This window comes from Siniperca chuatsi, linkage group LG5 (genome assembly GCF_020085105.1).
Source record: "Siniperca chuatsi isolate FFG_IHB_CAS linkage group LG5, ASM2008510v1, whole genome shotgun sequence".
Lineage (NCBI taxonomy): Eukaryota > Metazoa > Chordata > Actinopteri > Centrarchiformes > Sinipercidae > Siniperca > Siniperca chuatsi.
The window spans coordinates 8,268,577-8,286,593 of NC_058046.1; the positions used below are offsets into that span (position 1 = coordinate 8,268,577).

The following is an 18,017-nucleotide window of genomic DNA, read 5'->3' on the forward strand; positions in this document are numbered from 1 at the left end:
TGCAAATACATAGTAAAATGAATTGGTATCAGCAGTTTAGCTGCCATCATCAGGGTTTACAGCCTCGATCCTAATGGTCTCTGTCTCGACATGACACGCACCTCAGAGACAGCAATAAGCCAGACAGCCCGTAAGCTAAATCAAATGTAGAATGCAAAGTCAGGAAGGAGCCAATCCTAAAGAAAAAATGGGGATGGGGTGGCATTGGAGAGTTTGTCCTGGGGAATTAATTTTTAATTCACAGCAAATGGGGGGAAATGCAACAGACAGTGTTTTACCCAAATGCCACACCGGTGCTGTTGCATATACTGTAACTTGCCAGAACTGGAGCCTTATTTTTTACTGCCATCTAGTGAGCAGCTATTGTTTTTTCATTGTTGTCAACATATTTCAGTTGACTGGGAAATAAATCTGTCAACAGAAACATAAAACAGAGCAAATAGGAGCAAATACAGTATATCCACATTGGGCCACAGACCACCATTTCATACGATTTTATCCCTAATTAGCAAGACAAATTACTGTCATTTCAGTCTGTAATTATCACAGCTTGTACTATGTACATTCATGGACCCGAAAGAGACGTCATCATACTACGCAGTTGTGAGAATCAGATCTGCACCACTTTAATTGATGAAATGTGAATTTATGTTGTTAGAGGAACAAGGAAACCCCTAAGAGACAGTAGGTCACCCATTGGCTAGGTATACATGGTGTGTCATCTTAAAAACAACCATGATACTGATGAAAGAAAAGTCTTTCCAATTTCACTAGACTTCACGTGACAGACATAAAAAGGAAATCTGTTGAATGCTGATAAAGGTAAATGTAGTGAACACTGTAGCTGCAACATGTCATTGGATTTCCATTTTGACATATTCAAAATTACATTGATGGCCTAAAGGGGTACTCCAATGTTTGTTTATTTGTCTGTGCTGACTTGTCTTGGAGGCAATTTTGATGAATAAAGGGGGAATGATGCGTGTTTTGTTCTACTGTGATATGAACTACAATATTTGTTTTGTTTTACTCAGTCACAGCTGAGTGCCCTCCAACCCCCTGCCTATCCTGACTGATCTAGCAGGATTATAAGGAACACTGTTTCAGTAAACGTACTATACTGAGCAGAATCTAGTCAGATTTTTCAAGTGTGACTGAAAAAATTGAAACACTAAATGAACAAATCACATTATCAAAGAACATAATATCAATATAATACTATTACTACTACTGTAACAAAAGAGTTTACCCTCGGGGATCAATAAAGTATTTCTGATTCTGATTCTGACTACTACTACTAATAATAATAATAATACTAAAGGAATTAATTAATGTCTCATTCTTTTTTAGCCATAACAAAAATCCAAAAAGATATGCATACGAATGAAAAAATTATAATAAAACAAGGGGCTATTTTAAATTGTATTCAGTTTAGTAAAACTGAGTTTTTGAGGCTGGGTTTTCTCTTTTTTTCTGGCTCGTGAGTCATTCCGAAAAACCTCGTCGTGGGCGTGGTTTTACGTCATGACGTGTAGTAGCGTTACGTAAACCGTTGGGCGCAAAAATTCAAACGCTGAACAGGAAGAAAAACTCCAGCTTTCTCTGCTTTTGTATGCCATATTACAAATCATAACGAGTCGCAATAAAACCACATCGGATTTTAGACATTTCTAGGTAAGTTGAGTGGAACAAGCAAGCCTTGTGGTAAAGTTTGTGTGTGTCAGTAAGCCAGTTAGCTAACAATGATAGTGAGAACACGTTCATATTAGCTACTGCTAGCCGAAGCTAGCGTTGTTATGCTAACTCGCATGGAAAGTTAGCGTAGGTATCAGCTCATTGAGCTGGGGCAATGTTTGTCTTTTGGTTGTTTTGTTCGGGTTGAGCATGTTATTAGACAAATACGTTTGCTTGCTAACGTTTTTCTATTAGCGTTAACTTCAATCACTTTTTTAGTTCATTTAAAGTTAACGTTATGATCCCGCTGGAGTCCTTTTGTTTATGTGTGTGTCGTTCTAGTAGAAGACACTGGATCTGCACAGATCCCTCAAAGCAGCACTTTCTAAAACAAAAATATATTTGACAAATTATTTGCATTACGTTGCACCCACTGGGTGGAGAAGTTGGTGGAGTGAGGATAAAGTAATTTGTTATGAAGATTTTTTTAATGACAGTGAAGACTGAAACATATCTAATTTTTGTCATTAAAGTCTTATTTACTAAAATGTGCACCTATCCCGCAACGATGCTAACATGTAGTTGGCTGTATAGCGTACAGGCGCACACTCAGTGTGCTTCAAAATAAAAGCAAGCAAGCAAGAAAAATAGGCAAAAATCATGCATGACAAAACATACAAGACAACAACATATAAGACAAGGAGGTATTACATATATGGAAACAGGAGATAAAATGGTATTACAATAAAAATGGAATAAGATAAGTAGGTGTTATCATTATTATTATTATTATTAAAAAAGGGAATAATAGTGATAAAAAATACTGAATCTACAATTTTTTAAAAATTACCCGTTAACCACACACTTTAAGCCTAACTAAAAGCTTGCGAAAAAATACTTGTTTTTAGTCTGCTTTTAAAAGAAGATACTGTTGTAGCAGACCTTAATTCATGTGGTAGAGAATTCCAGAGAGTAGGACCATAATGACTGAAGGCACCATAAGCTGATTTAGAACTGATTCTAGGTATAGTGAGAAGACCTTTACTTGATTATCTATGGGATCAGACCGGTGTGTATTCACTGAGCATGTCAGCGACGTAGAAAGGAGCTAAGCCATTCATAGCTTTAAAACAATAAGAAGTATTTTAAAATCGGTTCTTTGTTTTACTGGGAGCGAGTGAAGAGAAGTTAAAATAGGAGTGGGTCACATCAATAGGACTGGTAAACATCAATTGTCAACAATTGTTATACACAACCTTTTCAAGAATACAATAGCATGTTTGAGAAATGTGGGGAAGATCCCAGAGAGTAGGGAGGCATTAACAATATCAAGGATATCATCAACCAAACAGCTGAAAACGTTCTTGAACAACTTAGTAGGCATTAGGTCAAGAGCACATTAACTGCTGCAATAGTTCTTGTAGTTCACTATGTTGTATAGAGGTGAAGTTAAAGGGAGTGCTGGCAACATGGTACTAAGTGGAAGAAGAGTGGTTACACCCACCCGCAAAGGAAGCCACAATATTATTTATAATGTTAGAAATTTTGTATTTAAAGAATGAGGCAAATTCATTACATTTCTCTGAAGTGTGGAGCTCAGCAGGTATTGGTCTAAGAGGATTAACCAGTTTATCAATTGTGCTAAATAGAAACTTAGAATTATTAATTTATAATAATAATATTAATTAATAATTAATTTTTGATAATCAATTGAGAAAAGTAATGCTGTCTGGAAGTTTTCATTTCTTTGTGATATTTATAGAGCAGGTCCTTTTTTATAGATAATATAATCAACCTGCAATTTGGTCTTAGGCTCAGATTTGCGGCAGGTTCTTTTTAGTGCCTTCACTCTTCCACATTCCTCCGAAGTGCTTTTGTTTTACCAGAAAATAACGTTTTTATAGGCGCAATTACATCCATAATATGTGTCACAGAAAAGTTCAAATTATTGACCAAATTGTCACACAGAGACAAAATCAGAATGTGACCCAGTACACCTAACAGAATTAGTATATTTAGCAATAAACCACAAGTGTCACAAGTGTCTGCACAAATAGAGCATCTTTTGAATAATGTTAAACCAGGTACCAGGTATGTTTGGTCATCCAAACAACATTGGAAAAAAAATACAAAAGATCTGAAATCCCAACATCTAGTGTGCACTTTGGGGTTATATCAAGGCCTTTAGAAATAACCAGGTCAAGAGTGTGACCATGATTATGAGTAGGCCCGGCAGTGTGCTGTAACTCAAAGGTTGATAACATGTCAGGAAACTGGTTAGCAAAACGGTCTGTGGTGTTATCAGTATGAATGTTAACATCACCAGAGGAAAGGATTGAGTCATATTCAGTTTCGATAAAAGCTCACCAAATTTAGACAAAAAGCCTTTTTAAAGCCTTGGGGATAGACAGGGATATACAGATCTAATTACCAGAGCTAAATATTCAAAGGTAGAGTAAGAACCGAATGAGATGTTTTTACATGATAAAATATCTGGAAAAAATAGCTGCAAGACCACCACCCTTCTTGTTAGACCTGGTACAGTGTGAAAATGAAAAATTTGATGGTGAAGCTTCAATCAGTTCTTTGCTAACAGTTTCAGCAAGTCAAGTCTCAGTAAGGAGAATGCAATCAAGTCTATGAGATCATATAATATCATTTCCAATGAAAGTTTTATTAGTGAGGGATCTGACATTGAGGAGGGCCATCTTTAAGGAGCTTGCAGAATAAGTAGAATTGTCAACTGTGGCAGAGTCAGGCCTAGGATGGCTAGAGTTGCTACTTAATTGTATGTTTCTCTGTCTCCAGCTAAGATGAGCGCAGCCTCCACACCCGTCTCGCGGGTACGTCCAGGATGGACGTTGTCCTCTTTAAAGAACAAGGGTCTGTCCCCTGCAGCCTGCAGCACCCCACTGCTGGCAGCCTTCCCCGGCAACGATGACGAGCAGGAACGACGTCAGCGCAGAAGGTCAAGAGTCATTGACCTTCAAGCTGCCACTGACTCCTCCTTCAGTGACTCTGCATCACATAGGTAAGCTGTAGGGACAAAGGTTTGGCAAACCATGCTTTTGACTGCGTTTTGAGCATGACAGTCTGTAGAGCTTGTAGTGTAAGTTTGAGCCAATTTTGATTTCTGAAGACATTTTAAATCATGGCTTTAACAGCCGATTTCTGTTTGGCCTGCTAATATGTATCTTGAGATCTTAAAGATAATCTCATTTTTGTATGCAGTGCTGCGGGAACTCCTGCTGCTGTGCCCAAGTTGTCAAATGCACAGATCTCAGAGCATTACTCCACCTGCATTAAACTCTCCACTGAGAATGTAAGTATATGTACACTGTGTGCATGCATATATAGTGTCTAGACCACAGAGAAATCATTCAGTGTTTCACACAGTGTGCAGTAATTACATAGAAAATGTGATGTTTTTTCTCTTTGTCTTTTACATTTTCCGTGTGTTTAGATGTAAGAGCTAAAAGGAAAAATCAAAGAATGATGCATTTTTCTTTTCCCTTTTTGTCAGAAAATCACCACCAAAAATGCCTTTGGGCTGCATCTAATTGATTACATGGCTGATATTCTCAAACAGAAGGATTCTGAGCTCACAAACTTCAAGGTTTGAGGTTTTTTGTTTATCTACTTCACTTTAATAACTCCCTTGGTTCCCCAGAAGTCTTTTAACCTTTGCTTAATTAGATAAAGTATGATACATTTGATTCAACTTTATCTGTGGCAGGCTAGTTATTTCCCTGTTTAACCTTGTAGTCATTTTTTTTAGAAATCAGATAGGTGACTTTGAAGAAACAGTGATCCAAATAAATGGCCTGTTTGGATATAGGGCCTGAGGGTCCTGGAAAAAGTTTTACATTGTCCTTTAAAGGTCTTGAATCCAGTGAAGTAGACCATTCAAGTCTTAAATTCTGTTTAAATTATGCTGTCTAGCATAGTGTTTTATCTGATGAGAAATGGATCCACTTATTCTGATGAAGCCTGCAGCATCCTGAGTTAACCTAATGAAAGCTGCAGACACACTATTACAAAAGTCTGAAGGGATTGTTGTGATTATTAAAAAAAATATGAGCAGTGTTATTCAAAGTAACTGTGCCACGTACCATGAAATAGTCATTGTCAGATTTATTTCACAAGCAGTGTGTATGATGTTTACATCTATTCCTTGTGTGTGTGTCCTCCTTAAGGTGGCAGCTGGCACTTTGGATGCCAGTACAAAGATCTATGCTGTGAGGGTGGATGCTGTTCATGCTGATGCCTACAGGGTCCTGGGTGGCCTGGGGGCCGAGACCAAACCTGGAGAAGGTGAGAGCCTCGGCAATGTGATTTATTTACTTTCATATGTGTTGATTTTCATTTTAAATTCACTGGAGCTAGGATGCAGGTTTTCAGGTTATGTCCTATAGAATGTAAAACGTGGTCTACCACATTGTTCCGTTATTTGAACATTATTAGAAGTTTTCTGCTTTTTGTTTCTCCCATTTTTTGTCCATATACAGACCATGGTCAGAAGGAGGAGGACGGAGATGAAGGGGTTGCAGGAGGTGAAGTGACTGCCAAGCAGCCGAAGAAAAAGAGGCCTCCTAAGAGGACAGTAGAGCAGAACCTGAGCAACATCAATAGTGCCGAGTCTGAGAGGAAGTGTGAGGTATGGTGTCATCTTCACAGAACAATATAAGTTCAAACGACACCCACCCCAATTCTAAAAGGATGATAGTTGTGCTGCTGAACAGAATGCAGTTAGGGGGTTATTCACGTAATACTGCTAGTTACTATCTTTCATGTCATTAGACCAGAGACACTTGAATAAAAAACATTCCTCATTGATTCATGTGCTTGAAAGCTGCTCCATCCACATGAGCCTAGTATCAATATTCGGACGAGTGGTGGACATTTGTTGGGGTTTATTTAAATATAAAAGTTATGTTGTGAGGTAAAGAGAGAGAGTGTGTGTGCAAATGAGCTGAGAACACGTGAAGGAGAGAGAGCACAGTCAAGAGCTAGTGAGTGAATGAGAGAGAGGGATAGTGAAAAGAGATCAAAGTGAATGTAGAAGAGAAATAAAACAGTAGATAGTTTCATCCTGGTTATGTTGTAAAGCAGAAATGAATAACCATCAGGCACTCAGCAGATCGTCAGTACTGTAGAGACAGGCTCTCTGGAGTTTTCAGTCTCCTTTTCCACCTCCTTTGTTTCTCCTTTTCATTCATTTATTCACTACATCTAACTCAAACATCAGAGTCACGCAACAGTAGGTATATACAACAAGATGACATTGTGTTGTTATTTCCTCTTTTGTGAAATTAGCACCATAATTTTTTTATCCATCATCCGTTTAATTTGCCTAATCTTCACGGTTCTTCAAACCTGCAAACAGAATGAGCAAAAGGGTCATTCCTAAGTTTAATTCCTCTTGGTTCCATAGTTCCTAGAACCTTTTAGTCAAAAAAGGCTATATGCGGGCATCATTTCCCCTGCTTGACAAGAGAAAAGGTTCCTTCTAAGATGCACCAATCCCACTTTTGGTCACCTGACACTTTTACTTATTTTGGCTGAGTAAAATCTGATCTGGTGTATCAGATCAGTGCATCTGTAGTTTTTTCACTTTTTCTGAGGTGCTATATTTTGTAAGTTTTGTATGCACTCGTGTGCAAAGGTCACTTTGTGTAAGCCAAGGCAACAACCCTGCATTTACAGCATATCATTCTATCATTGATTAAAACTTCATAATCACCTTATACCCACTGAATGTCTGACTGATGACTGATAAGTTCATTTTTGATGATTAAGATCAATTATTAGACATGGGTCACAAAGCTGTCATCTTAGGGGAAGCATTGAGGGATTTTTTTTATATCTTTGGTCTCCATTATGACTGCATCAGCTTTTCATACCCAACTGATCCTCATGCTCAGTTAACCAAAAGACATTAACATACATGAAGGACAATTTACTCGAAAGTTTGTTTCACTGTTTTGTTTCAGTTCATATGGCGGTGAACATAATCAGCTGTCCTTTTTACCCACCCAGGTGGACCCCATGTTTCAGCGGATGGCCTCATCCTTCGATGAGAGCAGCACCGCTGGCGTCTTCCTGTCAGTCCTCTTCAGTGAGAACAGTCGCTGTGAGCTGCTGTTTCCCTCCTACATGACCCTCCTGCAGTCCAGACCCTCTTACTCTCCTCCACCTCCACAGGGAGTCCCCGCATCCCCGTTCATGGGTAAAAAACCATTTGCCAAGCCAATAAATGTTTTCTTTCATTTACATAAATTGTTAGGTAGCCATTAAACGCGTTCGCATTACATGTTTGTCTGAACCTTAGTGCCACCTAGCTGTGTCTCATATTTTGAGCTGTTCCTCAGTAGAAATGCTAAACCCAATCTTTCTGTCCTGTGTTTCTGCCAGCCGGACTGCAGCATTCCCAGGAGAAAAGCTCCATCTGCCCCTCGCTGCAGGACTTCTCCTTCACTAGCTGGAACCCTGAGCAGGTCAGAGAAATCATTAAACCACCAAACTTGATATTATAAACTATTCTGATGGAATTCTTTAATATTTCTTCGATTAAGCGGCAATAGAACCAGCAATTCGTCTTAAAAGTTGACCATCTTTGAGGTGGGGAAACAAGCACAATTCCAAGGAAGTATTTTAGTTTCTACACCGGGGCATTACGCTGTATGATATGGGTTGCATTCGAATGAATTACACATTAGTTCAAATTCGTTCATTCTTGACTTTTTGGGGAAAATGACACTCCTAGTCTTCAGTATGCAAACACACAAGCACACACATGCTAAAATTTCCCGCAGCTATTTTTTTTCCTGGAAAAGGAAGCAGATTTTGGTGAGAATTTTTCGGAAAATACCGGGATCTCTGTTGCCAGCCTACAACCCTAGTGCCCACTTAATAAGATCTTGTCTCTGGGACATCACTTTCAGGGCCCTCACACACCAAGTTGGCCTTAAAGATCTTGGCCGACAAAGACCAACTGATGCGTCACCTAATATCTTCTGTTAAAATGTGCAAACCACCCCAGTGCGTGCTGGAGGTCACGGTCTGATAGAGACAACAATGACGACCAATCTAACATCCAGGGATCTTCTCTAGGACTCCAGTTTAGGATCCACTACCTTTTTATACCCATGTGGTCCTAAATCATCTGTCTGGGTCTTATTTGCAGAGACTGTCAGTTCCCAGCCAGTCGCCTGTCTGACTGTGACTGTGCATCTTCTTTCAGACCATGAATCAGCTCTTGGAGAAGATGAAGCAGGGCGAACATGTGTTTGACGTGAATGCTGAGCCCGAGCCTGAGCCTGAAGAAGATGACTGCCCTGACTTTGACGCTGACTATGAGGAGGGACTGGGTGACTGTGAGGAGAGATCCAAGGAATATAAGGAGGGTTGTGAGGCCTCTGGCTCAGGCAAAGGAAGGTAAGGTCGTTGATTGTAGAGCAGTTGAACAGTGATGTTTGTCTTTCTGTTCTGTTTCTGTTTAATCGTTTTTTATTGTACTTTTCTGCACTTTTCTCTTTTCTCTCCCAGTACTATTTAATGCTGTTTGTACTTTATATTAGGATGAAAGAATGGCCTCCATTAAGTTCTATACAAGAAAAGAGTGTCTTCTTCTTAATGCCTACTTAAGCTTACAAGGTTGAAATGCATTACCTATGTAATCATCAAACTAACTGCACTGCTTATTATCACCAGGAGAGTAGGTACTTAATTCATTAGAACGTACTGAAGGGGTATAAATCCAGCTCTTACGCCTCTATTGACAAAAGGCTAATTTGTGTCTGTGTGTGTGCTGGTTTGAATGGTTTCTTGTGATGGTGGTACAGGGATGTGATTCCCATTGGAGAGGGAGACATCGCCACTATGTGTCTACAGCTGTCCTCTCAGCCCAGGGAGTATTCATACTTCAGCCCAAGGACCATGGCCACGTGGGCTGGACCCGGCTACTGGCAGTTCAAGCCAAAGCACAAGTGTGAGTTAAATTCATGGTTTAACAACATAATTACAGACAGTTGTGGTGTCAGAGTAGAGATGAGAGAAGTAAGTGCCCTTGAGCAAGACATGTTACTTATTATTTATCCATGTACTTGGATAAATGTTGGCAGACTAGGGCTGTAACATTGTAACAATAAGCATATTTTTTGCTCTTTATTTATTGTGTATAGCCTCAACTTACTGCCTTTCTTTGTGCTGTCTTCATGAGGAGCTTGCCAGGGTGTTTCTAGTTTATTTAATAGCTATCCCATTATATGTAATGCCAGAAATGTATTTAGATACTGACAGCCTAATGCATACACATTAGGCATGTTTTTGTATTTTAAGGGATATGGGGATAAATAAGGCTTTCACATTTTCTCTAACAGCCAAGATGATTTTCTAATGGTTGTTCTCCCCTGCTGAATGTGTGCTGCAGAGTAACAATTATCTGTCTCATCTATCTGTCTGTTTTCATGTACTTAATATCCTATAGTGGACCATTTGCCTGACAAAGAGACACGTAAAAGGAAGCCCAAGAAGACCTTTGAAATAGACTTCAGTGATGATGTCAACTTTGACACCTACTTCCGCACCACGAGAGTAAGGACCTTTGATCGCAGTTTGATGATTGATTTGTTAATTCTGGATGAAGTTATCTTGAATACCAGTGTGTTCTTATTTTGAAATAAGGGAACATGAGTAGACAGTTGTTATTTTGCTCCACAATGTTTCCACACTTTGATTACTGATAAACAATGAGATATTACCAGTGAATGTGGTCAGACAACAAGTGATGTTTGTGCATGATTGGTGAGATTCTCCCCCAATGGACGTGCAAGAGACTTCATAATCATGAAAAGTCATAAACCATATGAAAATGTACTAAAATCTCCCAAAATGCAGCTTTAAATGCATCCACAATTTTCAGCAAAGTGAGTTCTGCAGTTAATCATTTAATACATTTTAGTGTTCAAATGACAATTTCCCATCTTAAGGTCAAATGAAATACTTCACTCCACTGGTCTTTTAACAGTCAGAACCTTTTAGCTGAGTTTATGTCTTTTTGTTCACAGTATCTCAAACTACATTTGCATTGGTTAATTTTTGGTGTACAGACGTTTTTATATATTTTATCATGTATAAGTATAGATAACTAAAATTATTTTGTGATAACGGATCATTGCATGTTCTCATCTAAAATTTTATATATATATATATATATATATATATATAAAATAACATTCTTGCATTATAAATTTAAGAAAGTGAGCCATTTAAAGCAGCTTTGAAGAACCAAAAAACAGAAGATTGAGTCAAACCACGTGACATTAAAAAGTTGCTCTGTGTCTGCATGTATGACCAAAGGATGGTTTGACCATAGAACTATTACAGCAGAGTAGATATAGACGAAGAAGCAGTGTGGTAGTTATAGCTAATAAACCAGCCAACACTATTCTTAACAGTGTGGGTGTTCTGCTTATGAACCGGACCTGACAACATTTTCGAATTTAAACTACTGACATTTTTCCTCCTACCAAACAATTTTATATTGATTCTGTCATGAACATGTCAGGACAGCTCCATTTGCTGATCTGAGTGCAGGGTCTTGGGTGATGCCTTGGCACATATCTCCACAATACAGATAATACAACTACAGTTTTAGCTCTAGTATATAAATTCACTGAAATAGAACACCAAATCTGCAAATAAAATCTTAAGCTGAAAAGTGTTATCACTGTTTGTAGGGATTTGAGACGCTGACTAAAATCTCTAAATCAAATTAAGAGCTTGTGCGTTGAAAATATGTAGGAAACCTAAAAACTTTTTAAATGTATCTGAACTGAATCAAATATTGTCTGCTTTCACTTCACAGGCTGCCACTACTAACAGCAAGTCTGCCCTCAGTGCCAGCAATAAGAAAACAACTCTACCAGCAGACTTCCAGTTTCCCCCAGAGACGCTCTCCCAGCTCAGCCTCAAACCCTCCAGCTCGGTGAGCCCTCACTACTCCTGTCAGCTGACAGAGCTGGTGGAAGAGGTTGAAAGTAGAGATGCACAAACAGAGATATAATTTTTGTTTGTGGAATCAGAGCTAGTGTTGTCCATTGCAGAACAGTCAGGAATTAGATTGGTAGATTGGTCATTGAATGTAAGTGAGACACTTCCTTTTCGCCCTATAGAGGTCTAGGAGTCTACTATGAGTGCACACATAGAAAAAAGATTACATGTGGATCTTTGGGTCAGCTTTGAGTATCGGAGATCCTCTTCAGCACTGATATCCCATATAAGTCAGCCATTGGCTGAAATATGCCATCATTATTAATTCAGTCCACACAAACATCACAGAAAATGTACAGCAATCACAGATGTTGCAACAAAATTCTAATGGGCTTCAGCTTTTTATACTGAATTTGACTTTTCACAAAATTGAATGATTGCTTCAGTCACAATATAATGTACCCAGAGTATCCGTAACTAAATAATGACCATTTGTGTATTAAGGATATATTTGGTTTTGTTTACTCTAGTTGAGTCAAGAAGGTCAGAAGAGGCTGTCTGGAGAGCTTGGAGAAGGCATTGGAGACTACGACTACAACAATGCCAACGACACAGCCAACTTCTGTCCAGGTCTTCAGGTCTGAACTCCACCTTTTTATTTGGCTTTTGATTTCATTTGGGGGGTTTTTGTTTTGTTTTGTTTTTTATTTTACTGTATTTTAACAAACTTTCTTTATCTAAGGAGTTGGGGTAGGTGATGTTGCCTTAAAATACTATCATGATATTGCAAGGTATTTCAGTTAGTGTGGTCAGATTTACAGAGCATTGCCCTGTATTCTGCCTGTGTGATACCTGATGGATTCACAGGATGTTTTGGAGGATCAAGCTGAGAGGCAGAGCTCTGTCTGTCATCAGTTTTTTCCTGACAGTGCAACGGGCAGCTCTGATTAATTACTGTAATAATCGATCATCATCACCACCTCAGTTGAATCCAACCCTTTCGCATCTTGTCTCATGGTCAATTAGTTATCAGATGATGGTGTATGTGGCCTTCGGTGAGCGACGTACCACCTCTCTGAAGCTTAATGTAATTAAACCACTTTTACGCTGAAGCCGGCAGCATCATTACTATCACTTTCAGCCGTGTTTGTTGCTGCTGTACATAATCATGACGTAAATACAATCCGCAGTGATACGGTGTAGTCCCTCATTCGTCCAGGAGTGTTCTATCGTAGAAAAGGTTTCAGTCGTAGTCATCTGGACACTGTTTTCAGAATCAAGACGTTTCGGCTCCCATCCGGAAGTCATTCTCAATTGAGATGACTACGACTGACCCAGATGACTACGACTGAAACCTTTTCTACAATCCGCAGTGATGTTGTAAATGTCACGATATGACAATTTTTTATCACATAAAGATTTATACTGGTATTATCAAACAATGTCATTTGGCACACCCCACCAGAGGGACTGAGAGTGAATGAGCAGGGAGGATCTTAGGGCATATGACAGTTTACAGTGATCAAACCTGTGACCTTTTGGCCCCTGCCCCACACATGATTCTATTGTAATTATCATTGCATGAAAACCAGGCTGAACTACTACTTCTGAGCCAAATACTGTACTGTAGAATCCGCTAAATGTGAAGACTTCTAATCGTATTGTCATCAATAATTACAAAAACTGATTAGGAACCACATCTCAAATTTTTATCCTTTTTGCATCTCTTTGTCCATCTTCCTCTTCAGGGTGGCGACAGTGATGATGATGTCGAAGGGTTTGCCGGTTCAGATGATACACAGCCTTCAGGTGACAGTATGCCTCCGCCCTCACAAGATCTAGAGGGCATCTCGACCTACGGGGAGGACGATCTGGTACCTGAACCACACAGGGTGAGTAACACAAGATTTTAGTGCAGGTCATAGTGTGTGGGTCTTGGCTTTTTAGAGGTTGCATCTCTGCTCAAAAGCTTCTATCGTAATATTTTATACAGATACGTGAGGCAACTTTGCACAATAGTGGCTGCAACTAAAACAGTAGAATTCTAGTACCTGATGTAAATTAGTCAGTAACTCTGAAGGTAATAAAACACTTAGGAAGGCTGTGGGCACATTTTGCACAACAGATTCTACTCATTTTTTAGGCCATCTAATTGTATATATGTATATAATATATACGTTTTTTTGCTTTTCAGTTTTACATACTTACATTATTGCTTGTTCCTGTAGGTCAACAAGATTGAGATCAACTATGCTAAGACCGCAAAGAAAATGGACATGAAGAGACTCAAAAACAACATGTGGACTCTTTTGACCGAAAGCCCAGAAAACCCCACAGAGGTAAATCACATTGACAAAATAGCCATGTATCCGCTTTTTATATAAGATGGTAAATTCATCAGTTTTATGTTTTTAAACTATAGTCTTCAGTCATGCTCACATTCGTTGTGTAAAGTAGACATACAGAGATTTAGCTGTGTATATCTGTGTGCTTCTCTTTGTACAAGTCTATTTATCAGTTATGCATTAAATATTCCCTACAGGAGGTGGCGACTGTGGAAAAACCAGAGGTGTGTGGGGAGAAAGTCTTCAGTCAGACCACAAAGACGCTGCTTCAAAGGTAGCAGCAGACCTCCTACCATGCCTGCCATGGCACAGCACTAATGAGGAATAATAATGACTGAATAGCACTCGCACATATAAATATGTATTTGTTTGTGTATTGCGTACCAGCTAGCAGCAGAGCTAAAAACAACTACTTCCTTCCTTGAAGGCAGTAGGTTTGAACAGCATGACTGATGGATTGCAACATTTATTGTGTTTGTCTTTCTCTTTGTGGTGGTCCAGATTGCCAAACACGATGGCTCAAAACCTGTCAGTGCCTCTGGCGTTTGTCGCTCTGCTTCATCTTGCCAATGAAAAAGTGAGTGTTGTTTATTTTAAACATTTCAGCTCGGTGTTTGGGCATATACATATATTTGGGCAATTGAAACTGAAATGATCTATTGGTCAAAGTCCTGGAATAGTTGAGGAAAATTATTACTACATAAAAGGTTTTGAAACATATAAATAGTTTTGGGAAATACACTTACTCACTTTCTTGCCAAGAGTTAGATGAGAAGATCGATACCACTCTCCTATCTATTATATAATATAAAGCTACAGTCAGCAGCCAATTAGCTTAGCTTAGTATAAAGACTGGATACAGGGGAAACAGCTAGCCTGACTCTGTCCAAAGGTAAGAAAATCTGCCACTTCACCATTTTGCTGGGGGTTACATCTATTTCCCAGTCTATTTCTTGACTGGGAGCAGTAACTTCCTGGAGTTGCCACTGGTTGCCTGGCATCTGCTCCCAGCCACGAAATAGCCAATTGTTGATTTTACACTTCAGTTTTAGTACAGATGATATAATGTGTTAATTAGTGAGCTTTAGAGGTGCTGTTATGTGGATTTTGTTACCTTTAGACCTTTTCCCCCTGTTTTCAGTCTTTGTGTTAAGCTAACCGGCTGTAGCTTCATATTTAGCGAGTGGTATCAATCTTCTCATCAAACTCTCTACTAGAAAGTGAATGATATTCATATTTTCCAAAATGGCGAATTATTGGTTTAATTTAAATTTAATAAATTAAGTTTTTGTCCTGCTATTCCTCTATGTTTAACATAAAACTTGATATGAAAATAATATATAACCTCCCAGTCCCATTTGATACTTTTATCTACCTAAAACAACATTAGGTCCACCAGAAATAGTAATTTACGATTTGCTGGCAGCTGTGCTTTAAAGTTGTATATTAGGAAAGCATAAACAAATCCAGTCAACAGATGAGGCACTGTTCTAAAGAAGTCCGCAAAGTACTTTAACTGCAGGTAATTTAGCAACAACACTGATGCGTCACTCTGTTAAGTTAACTTGCAGGTGAAACAAACCAAACGATTTTTTAAAATAGCCACCCTTTTTCTTTGATCATGCTTTAAGTAATAATAATAATAATAATAATAATACACTCAAAGTTGTCTCATGTGAAAAATATTGTAAATGATTAATCCATTACTGTAATGTATTCTGCTGTGCATAGTAGTGTTCTTCGCCTTACTCCCCCCGTGGACATAACATCAAATACCTAAAACTAAGAATGTAGAAAGAAAGTGTTTACAAACCTTACATGTTTTATTCACCCTGGAGTTACTGGAATATTGTTATTTAGACGTGTCCACCTAGTAAAATATGTAAAGTATTCATGTCTATTTATTGTAATGTGGAATATGTTTTGTTTTTAACAGAATTTGGAGCTGGTGAAGGTTGATGACATGTCCGATATCATCATCAGACAAGGCCACTGAGGAGAAATGAATGATGGGATGTTTTATGGAGAATCACTGCTATTCTTTTATGCTATTCTCTACTTATTCATCTCTTTACTTTGTATAATATCTGATGTTTCTCTGTGACACTCTTTTATTTAGATTTTATGATGTTTTTATTAATTTTCTAGCAAATACAATATGTAATCAGGAACTGTTCAAAAGTCAAATCTGCCTTTATTCCTTGAAAGGCATAACATTTACATTTCCTTTAATTCTGTCTATTGATGCTTATCCTGTGTGTAGATTATTTAACTGCTCAACCACCACACAAAAAAATTATATTGTCAAAACAAATAAAAGCCTTTTTTCTAAAACACGCTGTAAAGATGAATCTCAAAACATTAGGCCTTTTCCCCCCACAATTCGTATTTCCTATTATTTTTAGCACACTTGCTAATGCCTGCCAGGCAAATTGTTTTCCAAAATGGACATAATGGTTTGGATTTTTTTTTTTTTTTAGCTGCTTGTGATTCAGCACAGTCTGCAGCAGTGGTTTCACATGGCCGCAGGTAATGAACAGCATTTAAGCCTCACTGCCGCCTTCCTAGATAGAGGTGAAACCGGTTGGTCAGGGCTGGTGCTGCTGGCTGGGTGGAACTCGGTATGACATCTGTGTGTCAAGGAGCTGCAGAGCAGGGAGGAGCCGCTCAGTCAGCTGAGAAAGACACCAAAGTCCCAACAGTTCCATGGTCTGCAGTTCAATTTACTTAGAAGATTCATAGCAAGACTAGTAGTAGTACCACATTCTCACCACTATGTGTTCCTAAAGTGGATCATTTTCTACGTTGAAACCCTTTTATCTAATTGAATGGGATCTGTGACATGGGACATTGCTGCTGATGTAGAGATACTGTTGAGGAATGAGTTGCAACAGGGCTATGTTCCATATTGCAAAGCTGCCGTCAGCAATACAACATAATGAGAAATGACAACTTCTCAAGCCAATCAGGAAATTAGAGTTATTAATGTTATTTTCCTGTACTGGATAACTTTTCGGCCTGAGAGTGCGTGATGAACCAAGTCGGCAAAAGCCACTGCTGTGACCAAAAAGCTGTCAATTCAAATGCCTGTGTTTAAAAAAATAATAATAATAATGCTTCCTGTTACCAGTTTCATAACTAATATTTTTGGTGCTTAGCAATTACTTTGCCTATATACTGTTCATGAAGAACTATTTTTCTTGGCGAAAGAATAGTGTTGATTTGGTTTACAATAAGTTTGTCTTATAACATTCTTGGTTCTTCGTAGTAGGTCTATGCCTGCTATAGGCTCACTGTAAATTAGTATGTTGTTCGCCTGGCTTTTTTACCACACCTTTGTCCTTTCGTTTGATCATAAACACAAAAGATGACATAACACCTAGCACGCCGCTCAGAGCTCTTAGTTCGGCCAAGAAGAATACAAAATGGTATGAAGTTGTTTGATGGGTTTATCTTAATGATTCAGTGATTAGGCACAGCCAACATATGACGGGAACCCCTCGGTATGACGTCATCCTGAGGATGAAATTGGGAGAGCCACATCCAAGAACCATCTCTGGCCGCATCAAGTTGTTGTTTTACACAACAAGAAAGGAAATGAATGGAAGGAGCCTTCAAAATAAAAGCACGGATTTGTCACGGCGGGCTAACAAAATACATGAAGTAATTACATTTATTATAAAGTGAATATAAATAATGAAATGTATAGAATAAAAACATTTCTTTGCTAAATCAAGAGTGTGTTTCAGAGCTTTCATTCTGTAGGCTACATACAAAGCCAATATCGTTTGTTAAAGTGTATTTTCTCATTGTAGTTTTCAGTATATTTTGATATAACGGGATAACGTTCAATACAAACCTGGTCCTCAAAAGTATTTCATTTTAACTTTGAGGCTTTTGGCTAATAATGCTAACCACTGACTTAACACTGCTACATTCCTCAAAAAAAAAAAAGTTACGGCACGTTTTATTTTAAAAAATATGGTCGGGAAATTGTGGTTGTAT

The 18,017-nt window shown here is 38.5% G+C and overlaps 1 protein-coding gene across 1 annotated transcript; it reads left to right on the top strand.

Annotated features, from left to right (window-relative positions):
* The first annotated feature begins 1,522 nt into the window (after nt 1-1,522).
* ncaph (non-SMC condensin I complex, subunit H) lies at nt 1,523-16,346 on the top strand. Its single transcript, XM_044198108.1, has 18 exons — nt 1,523-1,674; nt 4,483-4,705; nt 4,906-4,996; nt 5,198-5,290; nt 5,871-5,988; nt 6,183-6,331; nt 7,714-7,903; nt 8,089-8,171; nt 8,918-9,111; nt 9,519-9,664; nt 10,163-10,269; nt 11,543-11,662; nt 12,198-12,305; nt 13,416-13,559; nt 13,896-14,006; nt 14,210-14,286; nt 14,514-14,589; nt 15,949-16,346. The coding sequence occupies exons 2-18, from the start codon at nt 4,488-4,490 to the stop codon at nt 16,006-16,008; spliced, it is 2,085 nt and encodes a 694-aa protein (XP_044054043.1). The 5' UTR covers nt 1,523-1,674; nt 4,483-4,487; the 3' UTR covers nt 16,009-16,346.
* The last annotated feature ends 1,671 nt before the right edge of the window (nt 16,347-18,017 follow it).